At 37.9% G+C, this 23,651-nt stretch overlaps 1 protein-coding gene across 4 annotated transcripts in view; it reads left to right on the forward strand.

Annotated features, from left to right (window-relative positions):
• The window catches only part of ESR1 (estrogen receptor 1), a 360,927-nt gene that overhangs the window by 275,508 nt on the left and 61,768 nt on the right, over positions 1-23,651 (forward strand). For all 4 annotated transcript variants that reach the window (XM_087865591.1, XM_045805367.2, XM_045805366.2 and 1 more), the window contains exon 6: positions 5,437-5,575. In XM_087865591.1, the coding sequence (XP_087721717.1) occupies positions 5,437-5,575 (139 nt within the window). The remainder of the gene's footprint in view (positions 1-5,436; positions 5,576-23,651) is intronic.

The raw sequence follows: 23,651 nt of genomic DNA on the forward strand, positions 1-23,651 counted from the left end.
ATTATATGATATCAAAACGTGGTACCCTTGTAAGGCTGCAGAGTCAAGATTGGAAAGTTTGTGGATTTATTTAGATATCATGACCTCATCATCTGTAATTCTTTCAACATATAGTCATCTTAATAAGGGGCATTCGAGATCTGCACCATTCATTTAAAAAGCACTACTTGTGTTTACTTTCAAAACTCTGCCTTGAATTCCAACCTCAACTCAAATTAATTGGCTATCAACTATGCTAAATGTGACATATTTTTAAGATATGAAATTTGTCACATTCATTTCTTCACTTACCACTGGTTTTTTTTGCAAGCATTGCCTCGAGAACGCTGTTTTATTTCCCAACATAGGTCATCACCACAGGGCAAGTTTTGTTCTATCTCAAGGCAAATAAGGAGAAGCAAACACAGTGTGGACGTCTGCTGAGCTCAGTAGAAAACCATCGACCATTGATATTGGGGTGTACAAATACAGCTGCATTCTGGATTTGCTAAACATCTTGAAATGCTTTGAGTGTAATAAAACCCCAAACGTGCTTTCTTTTCTCATTTCTTCACGTATGTATTTTAGGAGAAATATAATCCACATGCTTTTGTTCCCTCTGCTTTTAAATCATGAAAACGTTGTTTTCTTACAAAGAGCTGTTTGATGTCCAGGAAGTCTTTTATCCTTTTTATTAGGTTATTTTTGTATATAAATAAAAAGAAAAATATAAACAGAAAACACAACATGACTTAGTCAGGGCAAACCCAAAGTGCCCAATTTAAGTTTGAGGCTCTAAATCTAAAATATTTTGAAACAAAACATTTCTCTTGGTGCTTTGCAAAAGTCATGTTCCATTCGATTACAAAGAAGTTGCAGGTCTGTTGGGATGAGTTGGAAGTAGAACGAATATTCACTGAGTAGGACTCTGGTACCCTGGGACATCTGCTAACTCCTTAATTTTTACAGTAACTGAAGTGGTAGGTCAGTCCATCTGCATTTTACAGATGGGAAGAGCTTTCAGAGATCTTAAGTCACTGGCTGTAGGCCACAGAAGAATTTCAAGCCAGGTCTACTTGACTTTTCAGCTCATACTCTTTTCATTACTTCTATCCTCCTCATTCTGTTGGGAGGATGCGGGGGGGAGGGTGCACCCCCCCAATAATAAAAAAAATCCCATGTTGGAAATACCTTGTAATTGGGCTTGAGAATTGAGGGCTGTTGTAGCCTCGAGACAGTGTCAGCTTGGTATTGGCAAGGTGGATGTCTATGAGTATGGTGATTGCATAAGAGCATTGGATAAGTGGTATTGTGCCAGAGAGGGGCTTGTGTACACTTCCCTTTGTTATAGCAGAGGAAAGCTGGAATACACACAGACATGGTGATGGAGGGCAGGCTGGGAAGGAGGCCCATGCTCTTGCATTGTGATTCAGTAGTTCTAAACAGCTGATAATCTGTTGCCATTTATTGTACTTTGTAACAGTGGTATATATTTGGTAAGAATGGTGCATGACCACCATGGGTTTGAGATGGGTTCAGCTCATTTCTTAAAAATTTTTCAGGACTTGTATGTTATTGGATATAGCTTAAAGAGTTATAGAATGGGAATCACAGTTTTAATGGGTCTCTCTATAATGGAACTGCATAAAAAGAGGATCTAAGATTTTATTTGGAGGCAGGAGGTCATATCATGGGGTACATGTCTATAGTATGACATCAGGTGACCATTTTCTGGAGAAAAAGAGAAAATATTACAAATGGAGGGCATGCAGACTACTTAGCATTTGAACTGGGACCTAGGTTCCTCTGGTATTATCTGTTCTATAGGCTTTCTCCCAGAAATCCCAAATTTTGTTCAGCTTGTAGCTGTCTTAATGCTCTAGTCTCACGTTCCATTCTTTTACTCCCCTCTTTCTTCTCCTCTTCTCCTCCTTCCCCTTCTCCGTCCCCCCTTCTTCACTGAGTCTCTGGCATCCAGAGGAAGAGATGAATTATTTAAATCTTCTTCCATTGAGTCAGAGCAACACAAAAAGCATTTAATAGGCAATTTCATAAATGACATTTTGGAGAACATTGGGGTCATCATATGACTGAGAACATGATTAATTTTTTCTGAAGGTCAGGAAACTAATATTTTTTTCTAGTGGATTTACTAAGGGAACCAACCACCTGGCTTCTAGTTTTGTAGTTGCTTTTTTTTCTTCCCCAGCATTTCTACCTCACTTTGCATCTCTATAGATTTATCCCATGGAAATAAGAAATATGGGGCGCCTGGGTGGCTCAGTCTTTAAGCATCTGCCTTCGGCTCAGGGCGTGATCCTGGCGTTCTGGGATCGAGCCCCACGTCAGGCTCCTCCGCTGGGAGCCTGCTTCTTCCTCTCCCACTCCCCCTGCTTGTGTTCCCTCTCTTGCTGGCTGTTTCTCTCTCTCTGTCAAATAAATAAATAAAATCTTAAAAAAAAAAGAAATATAATTACCATGGTGCGTATTTTTCCTCGTGCTTATCCTGAAGAGCCACTGTGATTTTACCTTTTACCCCGCTGCAGTGCAGAACTTCACAAGCATTCATCTTATATTAGTCATTTTGCCTAAGGATCTCAGCACACTTTTCAATGTCATTTCTAAGAGCCATGTCAACCCCATAAGGGAGGGTGTGGCTTGAAGGATCTCCCGTGTGCCAAGGCAAATTAAGTAATTTGTATGGCAGTCTCCAACAGAGTGAGAAGAGTGTTTAGGGTCTCATGAGGCCCAAGGGAAGGGGGAGGACATGCCACGAGCTCCTTTCACAGTTAAAACTAAGATAAAAATCTTGGAGGAATAACAGTTATTTTATAATGGAGGACAGAAGACAGTAATGTATTTACGTTGTGATGAAGCTGGAGATAATGAGCCAGTTATATGCATAAGGGGTTATTTCTCTGTGAAAGAGACCTCCCTCAACTTCATTAGATCCCTGCCCACATGGTGGGTGGGGAGTAGGAGGTGAGGCACTTCTGTCTTCTAGGATATTCCATCTCTAGGTACTCTATTACTTCATCTGTGAATGTGGGCTAGAGGAAAAGACCCATGTTTTCTTTCTTTTAAAATTCTATTTTATAAAATGAGATTTCCTTGCATCCGATTTCTCTTGGTCTCAACAAACTCTTGTTACTACTTTTTAGGTATGCGTTCTATCCCACTGGTGTGGATTCCACAGGCCCAGGGCCCCTTGTCACTGTCACTGTCACTGTCACTAAGATGAGAGTCCCCAAGTGATGGGAGGTGAATTGTCTCTCACTATGTCACCTGTAAGAATATCTGTCACTGATGCCTCTATTCATATCCCATAAATGCTGCTCCCTCCCTTCTTCATATTGGCAACACTTTCGAGTATTCAGGAAAGGCCTTGTTGAATGCCTTTATGTTATTATAGAAGATCCAGTTGAAACTGCACATTAGATCATTTCTCTTGTTTATGAGGAAAATAGCTAAGGGTTGAAACTTGATGTCTATAGATAGATAGTATGATTTTGTTTGGGATTACTACATTATTTGTCTCCATTGGCTGTGAATTGAGAGTCTTTAATGGACAGTCTTCAGTAAGCATCACATTCATTGAGAAGGTTGATTGATAGTCATCTTTGCACACCCATCCCCACCCCTGCCCTAGGAACTTGCAGGACACTGTGCAAGATATATAATAACCCTTGTCTGAAGGCAATATGCATAGCTGGGAATGATAACGAAAGAGACCATTTCTTTTTGAGAGATCTACATCATCTCAGCGGAAGGCCCTAGAATTCTGCTGGACTCAGACTGAAAACTATTGCTTTCATAATCACTAGACTTATGTGGTACAAATGGTTATGGTGAGCTTCTGAGGCTCCCAAGAGACCACTAAAACTGTCAGACTTAAATAGCACTGAAGTTTTGAAGTGAGAACTGAAAAGTATGATTCAGTTTAATATGTAACGTTGCTACCAGAAAATACTCCTTGGTTTTCCAAAGTCGAATGGTTATGTGGCCCGCTGTGGTTCTCTTGAAAGATACTCCCATATCTCATCCTGCCTGATTGTTTGAGGTTTCTGGAGGGTATTGAATAACATGGTGTACGTGTCTTCATGGATGACATTATCACATGATTGTATTTTTTCCCATATAAAACAGCGAATGTCATGAAAGAAATCATCACTTTTTTAAAAGATTTATTTATGAGAGAGAGAGAGTGAGTAAGAGAGTGTGGGGGGTGGGGTAAAGGGAGCGGGGAGAGGGAGTCTCAAGCAGACTCCATGCTGAGCGTGAAGTCTGATACAGGGCTCAATCTCACGCCCCTGAGCTCATGACCTGAGCTGAAACCAAGAGCTGATCGCTCAACCCACTATGCCACCCAGGCACCTCAGAAGACATCCAGGCACCCCAGAAGACATCACTTTTGAATGTTAACATTTGTGAAAGTGAATTTAATTGCCAGTGTCCATTTACATTGCTATTTTGAGACTTTATCCAAAAGATTGGGGTAAAATCTTAGAGAATTAAAACTTCCTTGAGAGCTTTGCTTTTAAGTACTGCTCACTGGAGTCAATTTATCCCATTAGACATTGGGTACTGAGAAAAAGAAACATTTCCTGTTGCCTCAGGCAGTGTTTCTTCCAGAACAAGGTTAGTCCATTTTGACCCAGCGGACTCCAGAGCCAGTGTGATACCTCTGTACATCTACTAAACATCTCTTTCTCTTCTCTTCCTCCTCTCCCTTTTCCCCTTCTCCTCCTCTTGCTTATTGTTGTTATTATTATCATTAGGGATCTGCCGTATTGTCAGTGATGATTAGGAAAAGCTTTAATCTCCCATTAAAGCTTTTATCAAACATTACCAGAAGTAATTATGTCACCTTTATTCATCTGACTCATTCTCCCCCAGGTTATTTATTTACACATGCTATTTCATTAGTCTTTCTTTTACACGGTGTGGAAAAAAAAAAGAGCATGGCTTAATGATGAAGCAAAGAAATAGACATTTAGTGACTTTGGTCTTGCCTGTGCTCTAATTCCTGTTTGGTTTAAGGCAAATAGTTTAAATTTCTTGTACTTAAATAACTGTGACTGAATCAGAAATGAAAAATACTAATCACAGAGGGCCATTAGAGATGTCTGAGATGTCTAAAGTAAAAAAAAAAATGTCTAAGATAATAAGTTTTAATACTAAGTATAGAACTTTACAGAAAGCTAAGTGGGTTGTATAAATTAGTATATTTCTATGTGTGACATTCAGGCATCAAGAAACTTACTGCTACATTAATGTTCATTGATATACTAGTTTTAAAAATAGTTACTTGACTTTCCTATCAAGTGTGCTTCCATTACATGTCATACCATCTAATAGGAACTAGACCTCACCAGTTCAAATGCCTGGGTACATTCATTTCCCTAGTAAAGATGACTTTTCATTTTAAGTCAGCAGGTTTTTCTTGTCTTGTTTTAGGCTTTGTCGATTTGAGCCTCCATGATCAGGTCCACCTTCTGGAATGTGCCTGGCTAGAGATCCTGATGATTGGACTTGTCTGGCGCTCCATGGAGCACCCAGGGAAGCTCCTATTTGCTCCTAACCTGCTCCTGGACAGGTATGTGACCCGACTGTGGCTTGGGGGAAGCACATCCTTTATAATCACCAGTTTATTCCTAGAACTCTTTTATTTGGTACTCTGTGAAGTGCTCAAGGACATTATGAGATACGTTTCCAAAGGGGTGAGTGTGGGAGCCGTAGTCTAGTGAAGTTCACAGAAAGCTAAGGACACCTTTCTGCTGGATGATGCTAGACATCGATAACAGGAGTTCTGTTACTTCTAATATGCACATACAGAATTTGTATATTATATGTACACATGCATATAGAAGGTATGTTTGTGTATATATACCCATATGTATGTGTGTATACACACATCTCTATAACTACGGACTCTAATTTTCTAACTCCACCTTCATCTTGTGTTACATATATTACATCTTGTATATATTACATCTTGTGTTACATATAAAAAAATGAATAACCTCCCTTTAATTAAGGTCTCTTTTGGCCCATATACATCCAAACCACAATAGACTCTTCGTTTCCGTCTCCAATTTTCCTATCAGTTAAAGGAAGAAATTTGACCAGCATTCCAAAGCCCACTCCCAGTTCTATGAATTCATGAAAGTTACTTGTTCATTTTCAAAAGTGAAGATTTCAGTTTTCTTTTTTTTTTTAAAGATTTTATTTATTTATTTGACAGAGATAGAGATAGCCAGTGAGAGAGAGAACACAAGCAGGGGGAGTGGGAGAGGAAGAAGCAGGCTCCCAGCAGAGGAGCCTGATGTGGGGCTTGATCCCAGAATGTCGGGATCACGCCCTGAGCCAAAGGCAGACGCTTAACAACTGAGCCACCCAGGCACCCCAGATTTCAGTTTTCAAATGTATTCTGTTTGGGTTGACTTAGAACGTGGGTCCTATTGTTCCTTTTTTTTTTTTTTTTTTTTTTTTTTGGTCATTGCTTTGAGAAATAGGATTTCGACCTGAAGCTGCATCAGCTGCCACTGATGGAGCCTCTTTTTGGCACCAGTCACTATGTTCAACACTTTATATACATGATGTCCTTTCAACATCCCAGCATGCCTGGGAAGCTTAACCATTCACACTTGACCAGAAAGAAGCTAAGTTTCAGAGCCATTCTGCTACTTGCAAACAGCATCAAACTAGCCAGTGGTGGAGCCAAGATTGCAATTCAAGATCTATCTGGCTCAACACTCATACTGCCTCTGTCCTGTGCACATGTTCTTCATCCTCTTTCTTGGTCAGTGATGCCTCCTTTGGTTTCCAGGCATACCTAGTATTTCTGGGCCACATAACAATTTGAATGGGAAAGGACCACCTTCTAGCTGTTTCTTGCAAACTTCCTTTGCCTCTGCTCAGCAGTCCAAGGCTGCCATGTTGCCTGTGATGCATCTTTCCACATTCCTTCACTTTGGAGCACTACACTACCTCCCCATCTCCAGTCCCTCTCCAGGCTTCCCTACCCCTGGCAAGCCCTCTGGAGCAGAGTCACAGCAAAGTTTCTTTACATACTGGAGAACCGTACAGGTGTCATTGTGTGTTAGATAGCTTTTGGAAAAGCATTGGTGATACTGTTCAAGAAGCAGATTTTGCTGTTTGTGGAATAGATTCCCACGTTAGGGTTTGGCAAAATTTTCAAGGATGGCCACTGGTCTTGTTCCTTAGAACTGCGCTCACACTGTATTCTGTGTCTTTCAGTGGTTGTCTCTACTGTTCTCCTTCCCTTGCCTCCATTCTGCTTGTTGCTCTTGTCTTGCCATTTTCCCCCTTCTACACCTCTTCTTCTTTGTTTTCCTTTGCTTCTTCCTTCCTTCTTTTCTTCTCATCTACTTCCTCCCCCTCCCTTCCTCCTCCTCCTCCAACTTCTTCTTTCTTAATTCTCTCGTGTTGCAGTTGTGTAGTTCTGTGACCAAGTTATAACAAATTTGCAGACCACATACAATGCTTCCCTGCTACAGACTGGAACGTATCTTCAATGCTTAATTTTTTTGGATGTTCATTCATAACTGAACTTCTCCATGATTCTCCATTTCATTCATGTCTATCTTCCTGGGTACACACTTTCTGAAAACAGTCATCATGTCGCTGCATTTTAAATATAAAAGGGCTTGGGGCACCTGGCTGGCTCAGTCAGTAGAGTGTTCAACTCTTGATCTTGGGGTCATGAATTCGGGTCCCATGTTGGGGGTAGCGTTTACTTAAAAAAAAATAAATGTGAAACGATTTCTGACATTACCCCACTCATTTGCTAATGAGGTATTGATATTGTCTAGGATTTTGTCAGCCACCTGCTTCTCTTTCTTTTCCACATACTTTCATTGTAGGTAATATTCTCTGAAGTCCCTTACTGCAGTGTGAATGAGTGAAAGTTCTCATCTCCCTCTCTTCCTACTTTCTTCAATTCCAGATTGGAAGTTCTCACTTCCTCTAGACCAGGATTTCTCAATTCCTGCGCTACTGACATTTTAGCGTGTTCACTCTTTCTTGTGGCAACTGTTCCATATATTTTAGGATGTTTAGCGGCACCCTTTACCCTACCTACTAGAGGCTCATAACACCCTTCCTCCCCAGTGATAACAACCCCAAATATCTCTAGACATTTCTAAACATGCCCAGTATGTGGCAGGAAGGGAGGTGCAAAACTGAGCCATTGAGAACAACTTTTCTAGACTTTTCTACTTCAATGCCTTGTAAGCTCTTCAGTCTCACCATATCCCTCACTTGAATATATTATCTTCCTTATCCATTTTGTTCCTTTTCTTTATTCTCTGTGTTTGTGACGTCAACATTCACCCAGACACTGAAGCTATAAGGTTTAAGTTAATCATGGATTCCACACCCCCCACCCACTAGGCTATCCAGCTGTCAAGTCATTTCTGATCCGTTTCTGAAATCCATACCTCCCCTTGGTCTCCGTCCCTTTGCCCCCATGTGCCCTCTGCACAGGTCCTCACTGTCCCTTCTCCAGATTATTGCTTCTCTACTACGTCTGTCTCTCTTGGCCACCACCCCTCTTTCCTTCAGTCTGACCCCCACAGTGTGGCTCCTAACTTCTTTCTAAGGCACAGTCGTGATCCTGATGCTTCCTGACTCAGCTTCAATTTGTTCTTTCTATTCCTTAGAAGAAACTGTCTCGACTCTTATGTTGATAATTACGACTCTCTAAACACAAACGTCTGCAGAGCCAGTCCAGTGCTGCACATGAGGAAGGCCAGTGGTGTGAGTCCAAAGGCAGTGCTGAGGATTAGGTGACGTTGGTGAGCTCTTGTCCAGGCTAAAAACACCTGGGTCCTGAACTCAGCCCTAGGGGCATAAACATAACTACATACTTCAAGTTTTTCTGAAAGGTCGTCTGCCTTTAGGATTCCTTGTCAGCAACTTACCCATTCTTTATGGCTCATTTCAGATGTGCTCTTCCATGAAACCTTCTTCACACTCTCTCCTCTGTAGGTGAAGGGGGCCTTTCCTTCGTCTCAGTTCTTGTGTGTGGTCTGCTTCCAGTCCCCTTCCGCCATGCAGACATTGTGATTGTGTGTCTTGACTCTTCGTCACCAGCTCATAAGCCTCTTGTGGGCAGGAACCAGAGCTCGTTCATCTTTTTGTTCCCTCCAGTGTACAAAGTCTTGTATGATTCCCAGTAAGTGTTTGCTGATCTCACTGGCTGAGGTCACCCGAGTGGCTCGAGGCCGGCAGGAGAACCTACATCATCAGATGGACATTTCAGCTACTCTTGGCATTGAATTCACTCACTCCTTATTCATTGCGACTCATCAGTTCCTGGCTTGGTCCCTTAAAGGCTTTGCAGAAATTAAAATCTGTCTGTTTTGAAAGGACTTTTAAAATTACTAAATGTGTTTGACTTAGGCTTACACTTCTGCTTCTACTCCACCGACCTGTTCTGCAGCTTCTGAATTCCAAACAAGGATCAGCTTGTTCCTATTTTTTCCCATAACTAAAGCCACTATCGAGTAAACTCCTCAAGATCTTAATGCATTTAAGGACACTCAGGCACCTTTTCATCATTATAAAAGTACATAAATAAGTGTAAATTATATAAATAACATAAAATATATAAATTTGATTTGTAATATAAAGTTTTCTATACTTTCCTAATTAACATGCACCAAATATTAGGAAATTTCAATATTATTAAATTACCCTTCGTATTAGAGGGATGACTCCCTTTGATGGCAGTGATCTATGCATAACAGTAAAAATATGTGATCAGCAACGTGTCTGAAGTCCCGTCTACCTGCAAGATGGTTTTGAGTGATAGTCGAGAACTGTTTATGTCTTTACCTTGCAGGCTCCCAACCCTGTTGGTAACATCCAACTCCCTGATTAGCATAAATCACTCTGCCCTCCCTGTTGCTCTTTTCCCATCAGGGTGTACACAGTAAACATTTTTGGTAACCAACTGTAGAAATCCCTAAGTTTCAAAGCTTAACTGACAGCTGGTAAGCACGAAATGAGCGTTAGTTTCCTCCTTTTAATTTTAGCTCAGGCTTTGTGACACAATCTTTGAAAAGTCAGCCACCTCCATAGGCTGTTTGCCTCTACATAGAAACAGGGAAAAGGGAAAGCCAGGAGTCCCACGTAGTCCCCGTCACCCACGGATTACCAACGTTGCTAACTGGAGACGGGGTTTATCTGTAGTTGATTACAATGATGTCCCGTCCTCTCAAACCTTGTGCCTTGCAAGGCCATCAGGAGGATAAAATTTGTCCCGGCATGCCTTGTGATTACTCAGATGTTAGTTACTGGCACATGGGGTTTAGTGATTACAGGAATATAAAAACCTGCTGGGTTGCCATCCCCCATTTGTGAACGAAGGACATATTTCCTATATTGAGTCTATTTAAAAAGAGTTATTGCCTGATTTACTCCCTGATGACAACCCATGATATCTTGATTCTGGTAGTTCGGAGCTTTCCTGGTAGTCATATGCTCGAAGGCTAATTTTACCCTTGGCGTGCTTAGCCTACCCACACTTTCCAGTTCTTCCCTGGGTCCTGCAACAGTGAGTTCCAAGCACTTAATGCTGTCATCTCTTCCTGCAAAAACCAAGAAATAAAGGTTATTACAAGGTATAAATAAAAAACCCAGTAATTTCTTGTGCTGTGTGTGTGTGTGTTTTACAAGAGGAAAGTTAAAGATAATAAGAACGCCTGTGAAAGTAATCAGGAAATGGAGAGAACTATTTTCCATTCTAGCACCTAATCCTCTGGTGTGTTTTGGCACCAGAAAACACAAAATATGTCCTCTGTGTCAACTAGGAATGCGTCTCTTCGTTTAGTCCTGCTTGAGTGCTCGCGTTGGAAAAATATAGACTGAAAACAGAAGCAAAAATGGTCAGCATATATCATTCCTGGTGGGGTCGCTTTGTTCTTGCAGGCGTGCAGTTTACTATCGCTGGAAGGAAGATGTGATGTTAGAGGAAACAATGTAAATTGCGTGTTCAGTAAGACTCTCCAGTTTCCAAGGGGCAGTCTAATTCTGTTTTGCTGGCGCCATCAGCGCTAACAAATTCTGAGAAATATTTGCGGATTTCTCAGTGAAGCCAAAGCACTCTGTTTCGAGTCCTATGTACTCTCAGAGAAACAACTATTCATCCATTTGAAAAGCAGGGCTTCATTCGACAAGCAGAATATTCCCCTCACCCGGTGTTGGCCAGAGGGTTGTTGATCTAGCTCTTTCCCTTTGCTTCCACATCAGGAGGCTCTGCCTGTAGGAAATAGTATCAAACAGCGGAAAGTTCTACTTGTAGGCATGGAATAGGAATGAGTTCTCTTCCGTAAGAGAAAAACAGGTGCCTGCACCAGAGAGAACATTTGGCTTCTTCCACTAAGTAGCAGACTGTTTCCAGATGATACATTCATTTTAAATGGAAAAGAAAAAGTCATTTTCTAGAAGCAAGAACATTTCTCAGTTTAGCTTGTTTATTGTAAATATTTCAGAAAAAAATGTAAATAAAAACATGCAAATAAAACAGTGCTTCCAGCAACACTTTTATCGACTTTTTTTTTTTTAAATAACCTTTTTTTCCCTGTGCAAAGCTTGATGTAAATTCTTTGCAGATTCTTTCCTCGGAAGAGTAAAAAAATAAAGTTCTGAAATAAGTCCATGAATTCAGAATGTAATCTGTCCAAAGGTTTCTTGGGTGTAAAGAGAGGGACCTCTCTCTGTATTCCCTTTGCAGATCTCTCCTCTCTAAAAAATGTGTGCCATATGGAAGGGGGGCATTATAGTAGCTGGGGAAGCAGGTGCATGGGAAGGGTGGGGAACGAGTGATCTACCCATCAGAAAAGCCAGTCCTGGACCGGAAACAGTTTTCATCACTCCGGGAGTTCTGCTGGATTCCCTCTGTAACTTTCCAGGTGTGCTTTGGCTTGCATAACTGTTCGCTTCATTCACATCTCAAGAAATGTGTTCATAACCTTTTTTTTTCACTCCACTTTATAGAATTGGATTAAAAAAGAAAAGAAAGGAAGGCAACATTTATTTAACTTCTTTATTTTTTTATTTTATTTTTTTTAAAGATTTTATTTATTTATTTGACAGAGATAGAGACAGCCAGCGAGAGAGGGAACACAAGCAGGGGGAGCGGGAGAGGAAGAAGCAGGCTCATAGCTGAAGAGCCTGATGTGGGGCTCGATCCCATAACGCCGGGATCACGCCCTGAGCCGAAGGCAGGCGCTTAACCGCTGTGCCACCCAGGCGCCCCTATTTAACTTCTTTAATGAGTACAGTACTGCAGTGGGTTGTCTTCTGTACTATATCTCATTAATTGTATGAGAATACAGGTAAGAAGATTTATTTTCTGACTCTGGATGCATTGGTTCTTTCCAGTTCCGAGTCCTTAATTACTCAATAGCAGATGCCAATTGACTGATTTGTAGAAGTCTTTCATTTAGCATTTTGACAAATCCTGGGAATGTGAAATTGTAAACGGTACAGGAGAAAAATTGAGGCCAAAAAAAGGGAGAAATTAGCAACCTGCCATTATTGCTGCTTACCTGTGATTGAAAATGTATCAAAATATTTATTGGACTAAAAACCAATTGCATTATGCACTTTAAATGGGGTAATTATATGATATGTGAATTTTATCTCATGAAAGATATTAAACACACACACATACTGGAATTTCAGGAAAAGTCATTTGACCATCAAGTCATGAAAGCTTTTATTTGTAGGGGTTCTATTGAAAAGGCAAAAAACCCCTAAACATTGAAACCAAGGTTTCTCCTTAAAAACAAAAGCAACTTAGTAGCACTCTATTATAAACCTTTCTAAGCCACAAGTCTTTAACTTCTCAAGAGGAATAAGCCTGTAAACAGCAAGGATCCACTCAACGTAAAATTGCTCCAGAGGAAAAGGCAGAACTCCAACCCAAGAATTAATCCTGTGTAGGAGGTTAATTTGACTTCTTACGTTTTTCATACCATATTATTTTTGTATTTACATTTGTTATTATCAATTAAACATCAGCTTAATGGACTTAACTATAATCAAAATAGTGTTTTTGACGGTTTAATTTTATATCTTAATATTATTTAAGGCATACATGCTACACAGGGATAACCAGGTAATCCCCTTCAGATCTGCTTTCCTCACGGGCACCTCTCCGTAGTGGGCATCGGAAAGATTCTCATTCATTTTAAAAGTCCCATTAAAATCCAATGATAAAAGGGAGATGACCAACTTCAAGTCTGTGAGTTAGGGTTCAGTGTAAGTCAACTCAATAGGTATTTATGGGGTACCACCATGTCTCTGGGGTGCTGCCTGATACTGGAGGATATGAAAAAAAAATGTAAGAAGCAGACCTGTCCTCAGGGAATTTACTATCTACTGGTAGAGTAATATTGGTGTACAGATGAATGCAAGCAAAAGCAAGACCTAAGCAGGTCCCCACCGCACCCCCCGTTCATTCATGTCTAGTGTATTTTCCTCCATCAGTTTCTAATGGTTATAGATTCAGAGTAAAAATCAACCCTTGGTTTACACTTGCATTTGTATACCGATTCACTCTTGACATTCCCATGCAGGCATAAATATACTTACTATACATTTATCCTGCCTTAAAGTATACTCTGATATAGATAACTCTAAAGGTGAGAACATTCTATGTGTTGTTCCTTTTGGAGCTGTCAGGAGGGCAGCAAGAGGTTTTGGCAAAGGTTTATCAAGGTTGACGATCACAGATTATGCATCTTTGAAATACTATGTCAAGGTGTTAGTACTACTTGGATATTTTCCTATTGATGACAGCTCTTAATGTTATGCGTGCATCGAGGTTTGGCTTCAGGATCAAAGAAATTACTGTGTTTGTTTCTGTTTCCTGTTAAAAGCCAAAATTGTCTTTATTATTAGAGTCATGGTTATATGACCTTACGATCTATGGTTAAGTTCCATTCTTATTTTATTTTATTTTATTTTATTTTATTTTATTTTATTTTATTTTATTTTATTTTATTTTATTTTTTGGTGTTACTGACTTCTCCTTGTGGGCTCCTAATACAAATAAGGATGAAGTCTTTGTTCTGATGCTTCTAGTGGCATTTTAAGTCATTAAATATTCTTATTTGTTATTTTGTTTTCATTTCATCAAATGGAAAAGAGATGGAAAAAGCATACCATTGGTATTTTCTTTAGTTTTATACCATAGTAGAGAATCAGTTTCTTAACTTGTCTACGTGATTTACCACTCTTCATTGTCACTGACTATAAGATCCATCACGACTTTGTCATTGGAAAATAAGATGCAACAAGCATGCTACGATGATCAAGAAAGGTTACTTACTGCATACCCCTGAGAGGAAAAGGGCTTCTCCTGTATCTTCCGGGTCTGGTCAGGATGAGCAGTTGAGGCTGCAGCTGGATCCACCTCAGCCTCTGAGGAGAGCAGAGCCTGAGCAAACCCTTACTTCAGTGCGGGTGTGGCGTAGAGCGCCTGGATGAAGAAGGTTTCGAGATCTGTGGCCATGGAAGGGATGACAGTGCTATGGACAGGAGTTAGGAAGACTGGGGAAAGAGTAGGTATTGGGGACAGCCGATGAACTTTTCTTTATACATGTTGAGTTTAAGGTATAGAGAGGATATACTAAAGGCCATGTTCAGTAGGAAGTTGGATGTCAGAAGAGAGATGGAGATAAAAAATTCACGTAGTCTCCATAGTTCAAAGTGTGGGATGACAATGATAAGCAGACAAGACAGTGGAGAAGGAGATGTCTGAAGAGCCGAGGAAAGAAAGACCTCTGAAAAAGCTGACCTTTAGGAGTTGCAAGGAGAAGGGAATCCCTGCCTGCCAGCCTGGGGCTAAGGCACAGTTGTTTGAGAACAGAAGCACAGTCTCTGATTCCAAGGAAGGGATGGCTTTCCAAAGGAGAAGGATGGCGAACTATGCTAACTACTCCAGAGAAGTGTGTAGGAGCAAGGGGAAGGGACTAAGCATTTACTAATTAGGGATCACAGTTGTCCCTAAGGAGGACATTTTTAGTAAAGAGGTAGGAAAACATCAACAACAACCACCACCACCAGAGTTTCAACGTGTCAAATGAAAGTATAATGCATAAAAGAGAAGATGGGCAGGAAAAATTAGGGAAAGGAAATGTAAACTAGCTTTTGAAATGTTTGGTGGTAAAAGGCCGTGGAGCTCTAGTTGTGGATGGCAGCAGCATCAAGGTCCCATGAGAACTTTTACTGACATTATGAGCTAGTGGAGTTTTGTTTATTCAGGTGTATCAATCAGTTGATTGATTGATTTATTTGTTTTATTTATTTTTTAATTTTTTAAATTAATTTCAATTAGCTAACATATGGTGCATCATTAGTTTTTGATGTAGTGTTCAGTGATTCATTAGTTGCATATAACACCCAGTGCCCATCGGATCACGTGCCCTCCTTAATGCCCAGTCAGTTGATTTATTATCCTTCTGTGGTGCTTCAGTTGTCCCATCTGTGGCTAATACAGTTCTTTCGTGTGACTTCTGCTGTGTCATTTAGGCATATGTCATTCATCCTTGATGCCTCCTTGAGCATGTCCCAACCTTGTGTTGTAAATTTTCTGCCCCCGAGGTGGAACCAACCATTTCTACAAGGAGCACTCATTTATTTGTTTCAGAGAAATTGGTATTTAGAACTCAATCTTGGCACTTGGTGTGTTCGCTATTTTTGAGCTCCCATTATTTCTAGGCTTTTCAGTGGATAAAATTAGGATATAAGCACCTTTGAAACTATACGTATATTCATATCCCCACCCTATACATGAAAGTAATCATTGTATATAATATTCTGCATATTGCTTTGGGGGTTACAACATGTATGTGTATAAAGAGCTTCCTTATTCCTTTTTATGATTATTTTATATTCCATTGTGTGGAATCCCCTGTGGATGGGCATGTAGGTTCTTTCCAGTCTTATGCTATAAATGACAAAAAAAGGCCACAATAGATAACTTTGTGAATAAGTCATTTTGTACTTTTCTCAGTCCGTCTTTGTGATAGGTTCCTAGATGTGGGATTATTGGGTCAAAAGATACATGAATACATATCACTGGTCATCAGAGAAATGCAAATCAGAACTGTAATGAGATATTACCTGCCCCCTGTTAGAATGGCTAAAATCAACAACAGAAGAAACAAGTGTTGGCGAGCATGTGGAGAAAGGAGAACACTTGTGCATTGCTAGTGGGAATGCAAATTGGCGTAGCCATTGTGGAAAAAGCATGGAGGTTCCTCAAAGAATTAAAAATAGAACTACCCTATGGTACGGGTAATTTCTACTGGGTAATTGCCCCCCAAAATATAAAAACACTAAGTCAAACGGATACATATACCCCTGTATTTATTGCATTATTTACAATAGCATTGTTTACAATAGCCAAACTGTGGAAGCAGTCCAAGTGTCCATCAATAGATGAATGGATAGAGAAGATGTGGTATATATCTATACAGTGGAATATTATTGAGCCTTAAAAAAGAATGAAATCTCGCCATTTGCAACAACATGGATAGAGCTAGAATGTATAATGCTAAGTGAAATAAGTTAGAGAAAGATGAATACCATATGATCTCACTCATGTGAAATTTAAGAAACAAAACAAATGAGCAAAGGGAAAAAAGAGAGAGAGACAAATCAAGAAACAGACACTTCATTATAGAGAACAACCAAATCGTTGCCAGGGGCACTAGGTGGCAGATGGGGGAAATTACAGATGGGGTTTAAAGAGTATACTTATCATGATGAAATAAAATAAAATAAAATAAATAAAATTATAGAAGAAATACATGCATACATAATTTTGCTAGATATTGGAAAATTTATTTACTACCTATGACATTGTGTCATTGTGCTTTTCCACCAGCCATGTATAAGAGAGCTTGTTTTTCCACAGCTTCTCCAGTAGAATATGTTGTCAAACTTCTGGATTGCTGCCAGTCTGATAGGTAAGAAGTATCTCAGGATGGTTTTGATTACATTTCCTTGTACTTTTGAATGGGATCGAGCATCTTAGTTAAGTTGAAGGGCCCTTTCATTTATTCCTTGGTGAATTGTGTATTTTTGTCCATTTTTGTACCAGCTTGTCTTTTTCTATTCCTTGATTTTTAGGAACTGTCTGTATGTTAGAGATAGACTAGCTTTTCTCAGTATAAGTTGCCAAATCTTTTCTCAGTTTCTCATTTGTGTTTCAACTGTTTATGGAGGATTTTGCTGTGCAAAATGCTTTTGTACGTTGTTTTATAGCAAAAATATATTAATCTTTCACATTATTGGAATGGTTTTCCTGCCCTCAAGTTGTAATTATATTCATTTCTGCTTGCTTTTAGTACTTTTTACTATTATGTCTTGGGTCCATCCATTTGGAATTTATCTTAATATACAGTGTGAAATAAAGATGGATTTTTGTATTTTTCCAGATGGCTTTTCAGTATTGCCAGCACCATTTATAAAAAAATTATTTTCTCAAGTTATTTGAGATGTATCCTTAATTACGTGCTCAATTTCTTCATAAACTTAAGTCCTTTTATGAAATTTTGCTTATCTTCTAAGGTTTATCTATTTATGAATCAATATCACATAGCTTTATTTATGGCAGCTCCAAACTGGGTCTTAATTCTGGTCAGGCTCTATCTCCAATGCTGCCTGCTGATTTTTCAGGGGTTTACAGGTGATTCTTTCTGGTTTCTTTTTACAAGTGATCTTTAGTATTAACTTATTTAACTCCATAAGAAAACTTGCTGATAATTTTATTAAGATCATGTTATGTATAAATTGGCTTAAGAAGTATTAATGTCTTTATGAGGTTGAATCTTCCCATCTGAGAACAAGGTGTGCCTCTTCATTTGTTCAGATTATTTTCTTGTGTCTTTCAGAAGTGTTTTCAAGTATCTTTACATATATGTTCATATATTTGCATATATTTTAAGATTATGCCTAGCTATTTTATATATATATAATGTTAATGTAAATAAATGTACATATTGTTTGCACATAAGTAGACAATTGATATTTGTGATATTTTTGTAGACTACTACTTTACTGAATTCACTTATTGTTTAGAGTAGTAGTTCCATTAGTTTCCATAGGCTTTACTAATATGTAATCATATCATCTGCAAAGATTGTTTTACCTCTTCCTTTCTAACCCTAAGAATCAAAGTGCTTTTTCTTATCTAGTTGTGTTGAATAATACCTCTAATACCTCATACAAATCGAAGCAAAGTAAACCTCATTTCCTTGTTCCTATACATTCATATTACCAGAGTTTCTATGGATTTCTGTGTTATTAGGTGTTTTTATTAGGAATGAAGGTTATTGTTTTTGCATTAAAATTCATAAGAAAGTTTGGTATGAGATCTTCTCTTTGGGTAGTCTTTACTTGTTTCTGTTATCAGTGTTACACATACCCCATAAAACGAGTTTGGAAGTTTTCTTTTCTATGCTCTGAAAAGTTTAAGTAGCTTTGGGATTATTTGATCTTTAAATCTTCAAACTTTGGTAGAATACTCTTTCAAAACCTTCTGAACCTGGTGGCTCTCTCAGAGAGGAGCTCCCTGGAAACTTTAATTCTTCTGTAATTAGTAATTAGTCTCTTTAAACTTTTCATCTCTTCTGGAGTCAGATTTGCTATATACATCTGATGAAGTTATTTATTTTTCAGATTTTCAAATTTATTACTTTGAATTGGATAAAATTTCTGATGATTTTTTAAAAATTTCCTCTGGCTTGATGATTACTTCCACCTTGTAATTTATTTTGTGTATTTTCCCTTCTTTTAGAAAACTTTGATCAGCTAGTGGTTTCTGTATTTTGTCAACTCTTTTCCCCCAAAAGACTAGCTTAAATTTTTTTATTAATTAGTTCTACTGGTTTTCTACTTTCTAACTCATCATTATATTTTTGGCTTTATTAAATTCTTCCTTTTGCTTTCATTCAGTTAACTTTGTAATTCTTTCCCAGACCTTTTTGAGTTGACTTTAAAAATCATTTACTTTCATATCATAATATAGGTAGTTAAAGCAAAGAGTTTTCTCAAAGGTCGTCCTTGGTTATATTCCATAGATTCTGATGTATCTTGCTTTTATTATCTTCAGAATAGCCATAGCTGTCTGTTCTATCTATCCTTAGAATATTATCTTTAGAATAAGGATAATAAGTAAGATAATTTATGTGAATAAATTTATGCTTGAATAAAAGGGAAAATAAAGTGTGAATTGCTGAATATAGGGTAATATATTCAGCAATTCACACTTTATTTTCCCTTTTATCCAAGAGTTGTTTAATATACAGTTTAATTTCCAGGGTATTTTTTGTTTTGTTCTATTTTGTTTTGTTACTAATAAAAAAATTTTTTTTTTGCTTTGGGATTAGAGAATACTGCTTATATTATTTTTATTATTTTTGGAACTTATTAAGGTTTTCTTTGTAACCTAATGTAAGTTCAGTTTTTCTAAATGCTCCATATACACTTGTTATGAAAGTTTATGTACTCTTATTAAGGTAGAAGGTAAAGTATCTGCCTTTTTAAATTAACTTTTTATGTTCTGTAATTTCTGCTTAATGGAAATCTGTGACCTGTTATTTAATGCATACATACTAATATTTGCTTTTAGCTCTATTGCCCATTATAGATTTTTGTGTTGCACAGCTTTTTATTCATTTTACCTTTCTCTGAATTGAATTTTACCATCTAATATCAAGATGATGACCCCTGGTTTCTTTTTATTTTCACTTACTTAATTTATTTTTCTCATTCTTTAATTTTCTTTTTTTTTCTTTTTTTTTAATAATAATATTTTTTATTATATTATGTTAGTCACCATACAGTACATCCCTGGTTTTTGGTGTAAAGTTCCATGATTCATTAGTTGCGTATAACACCCAGTGCACCATGCAATACGTGCCCTCCTTACTACCCATCACCGGTCTATCCCAATCCCCCACCCCCCTCCCCTCTGAAGCCCTCAGTTTGTTTCCCAGAGTCCATAGTCTCTCATGCTTCATTCCCCCTTCTGATTTTCATATCTGAATATCTTTGCTTTAGTTCTCTATTTTATGTAGTCTATAATTGGATTTTACTTTATTAGTTGATCTTGGAATATTTTTTAATAGGTGAGTAAAGCCAACTTATATTTATTGATACAAAGTTCATATTTGATTCAAATTCTGTTCTTTTGTATTACCCATATATTAAATGGTCTCTTTGCTATTTTTATCTGTCCATTTTCTTTTGTTGTTAGGTCTTTAGTATTTTTGTTTTTGTTGTCAGATTTATATATATTTAGTCAGTTCTTCCTTTAGAAGCCATATATTTCCTGCCGTGAGTAGTAGTGAAGTTAGCCGGAAACTTAACATCCTCAAAAACCCTGGAATTTTAGCCACTAGGGTTATTTTTGTGTTAAGTGTACTTAAGCTTCTACTACTTGATTTATTGAAGACAAATATTATCAGTTTATTCAGTCAATACCTATGAGGTATCATTAGCTAGTAATTTCTCTGACTCTTCCTTTCTCATCTTATTTTTATCACTTGTATTTTAAGACATTGTTAGAGCTTATAATACTTAGATGCTCTTTTTTTTTATAACACCTAACCCCATTTTTAGTGTTAGCTCTATCTTTGACATATTTAATGTCACCCTCAGACCATATGCTGATGATTTTCTAATCTTGGTTTTCGTTTTGTTTGTTTTGTTTTGTTTTCTTGTTTTTTGTTTTGGTTGTCTGGGGCTTCATTTATCAGGAGAGGTTCATGAGGATGCTTTTTGTAGTTTTAAAATGTTTATAATTGTTTTTCTGTGTCCTTTATGTGGAAAGGTTGACTATATACGAAGTCTTTGGCTCACATTTTTCCTCAAGTATTTTTATATGATTGCTCCGTTGTTTTCTGGTATGAAATGTTGCTGGCAAGAAGTTGGATGGTAGTCTGATGTTCTTTTCCTTCTTAGTGATTTGGACTCTGTCTGAATGCTACAGGGTTTTGGGGTTTTTTGGTGTTTGTTTGTTTGTTTGCCCCATAGACTTAAATTTTAGTAATCTTATTAAGCTATGTCTCTTTGCTGACCATTTTAGGTCAGTTTTCCACCACACAAAGGATACCCTTTACCTGTACTTTATATTTATGACTTTCTCTTCAGTCCTTTTATTCTTTTTCTTTACTCTTTATCTTTGCCTCCTTTGTCCACTACACCATGCTGTCCATAGAGCCTACTTGCTGTTATGTTCTATTTAAGTTAGTCTGCTTCTGAATGTTTTTCCTCGATTTTCAGATTTATTTTTAAAATGTCTCTGTTCTTGTTTGATTTGTTTCTGTTGCCTGACCATACAATTTCTGCGTTTTCTGTTCCTAATATGTGCAGCTAATCAAAGATTTTACCATATTCCTCAATATTTTTAATTCTGAGATACAGGGCTACAGTTTTCATTGACTTTGTGGATAGCAGTAGCACAAAGAGCTGAATTGTCAAAGCAGACCCCACTGAATCATAGATCTCACTCCACACACCAGGTTTTTACTAACAACTAGCAAAAGATACAAGCTAAAGACGGGCCATGCTACTCACTTCTGTATTTTGTTAGTGTTTCTGTAGATAAAAAGTCTATGAGATTAGCTTCCATTCTTTAGCAGCTGCATCCCATAAAATAAAAAAACTCTAGGTTTCTGTTTTTGTTTTTGCTTTTTTTTTTGCCATGAGCAATTTAGACAGACTTGATATATCTGGTTTAAAACATTGTTAGATAAAAGCTTGCCTTGTTATCTTTCTGATATTCAATTCCAGCAGAATGTTTATAAGATCCAGTTAATCAGCATACAAAACCAAATCTGTTTTTTTACACCAGCAACAAATACAAAATTAATATGCATACATAATATATTATGCATGTATATAATTAAATATTACACAATCCAATGCATAATTAAATATACATTTAGATATACTTTAATTTATAAATTATATATACTTTTTATAGTAGTAGCAAAAACTATAATGTAATTTGGAATACAATTTTTTAAAGATTTTATTTATTTATTTGAAAGAGAGCATGAGCAGGAGGAGGGGCCGAGGGGGAGGGGGAGAGAGAGAGAGAATATCTCAAGCAGACTGCGCTCAGCAGAGTCTGACACGAGCTGTATCTCACAACCCTGAGATCATGACCTGAGCTGAAACCAAGAGTCAGATGCTCAACTGACTGAGCCACCCAGGTGCCCCTTTTGGAATAAATTTAATAAAGAAATGGCAGGAGTGCTCTAGAGACAATTAGGTACCTCTATTGAAAGACATTAGGAATATAGAGCATTAAAAAGAAAGCTATAACATGTTGATGGCTAGGAAGTTTTATTATTGAAAATGTACCAATTCTCTACAAATCAAGCTATAAATTCAGTGCATTTCCAAGCAAAGTTCTGGGTTTATTGTAAAATTTATATGGTAGAAGTCAAAGACCTAAATATAGCCTAAATGCTTCTGAAGGGTAAGATTAAGATGGGGAAGTTGGGTAAAAAACCATAATAACTAAGTTATAAAGTCATAAGCTATTGCAATTAAGACAATGTGGTATGGCATAGAAATAAGTACATTGACTAATGAAATAGAAAAGGGAGTTCAGAAACTGACATTTAGGAATAATTGACCTATGATAGAGGGAACATTGTGATTTGGAGGGAAAAGAGGAACCATAACATTAATGGTCCTGGGACATTATCTATGTAGAAAAATAAATAAATAAATAGGATCCTAATTCATACCATGTGAAGAAATTTATTCCAGATGAATGAAGGACTTAATTGTGAGGCAAAGCTAGAACTTTTATAAGAAAATGTGAGAAAAAGTCTATCATGGGGTTGGGCCTTATGTCTTAAAAAAGAGACAAAAAGTACTAGCTGTAAAAGAAATATTGATAAAGTGGCTCTTTCTGCGACGAACACGTTTTATAAAGAAAATAAAAGAAGGTAGGTTGTAGAGAAACGGATATTCATTTTTCATTACGGTTTACAAAACATACATGTTAAAATCCTTTTGTTTGGCTCCAATATGATACTGACAATGTAAGGAAAGAGAGAACAACCTGGACAGCCTCAGCCATCTTCCCTTCGCATCCACCGTCCTCTAAGTCAGGAACCGGCACCACTTTACGTTCTCTGAAATGTGAAATGGAAATACTGTGGAGGGCCCTCACAGATGCATTTAGAGTTTGTATGCTCAGGAAAATGGAATTGAAATGTTTAGTAAGAGTCATGGGCCCAATCCTTGAAATAGATGTTGGTCGAGTTTTCTATAGTATGTAATTACAACACAATAAGACTCAAAAGCATTTCAATAAAGTGTGGGTGGAAGAGAAGCAGGCTACTTCAAGGGCTTCATTAGCTTTCTGCAGACTGGAGCTCTCCAGGCCCTTGGGAGGAACCCTGTTTACCTTGGTTCAGAATCCATTTTAACCATCACTGAGGACTTGGGAGTCAGAGTACAGCGTGAAGTCTTTGGGAATACACCGGGTAGGTCAAGAAAGGAGAAAAATGTTTTTCTAAAAGCTCAGGAATGGGCTCAAGTTTTGTTTACCAGTCATTTCCAGAACAATGTGTTACAGTGCCAACCACTGATGAAATGATAGG

Source organism: Ursus americanus, chromosome 11 (assembly GCF_024610735.1).
Source record: "Ursus americanus isolate L20-20 chromosome 11, mUrsAme1.1.p, whole genome shotgun sequence".
NCBI classification, from domain to species: domain Eukaryota; kingdom Metazoa; phylum Chordata; class Mammalia; order Carnivora; family Ursidae; genus Ursus; species Ursus americanus.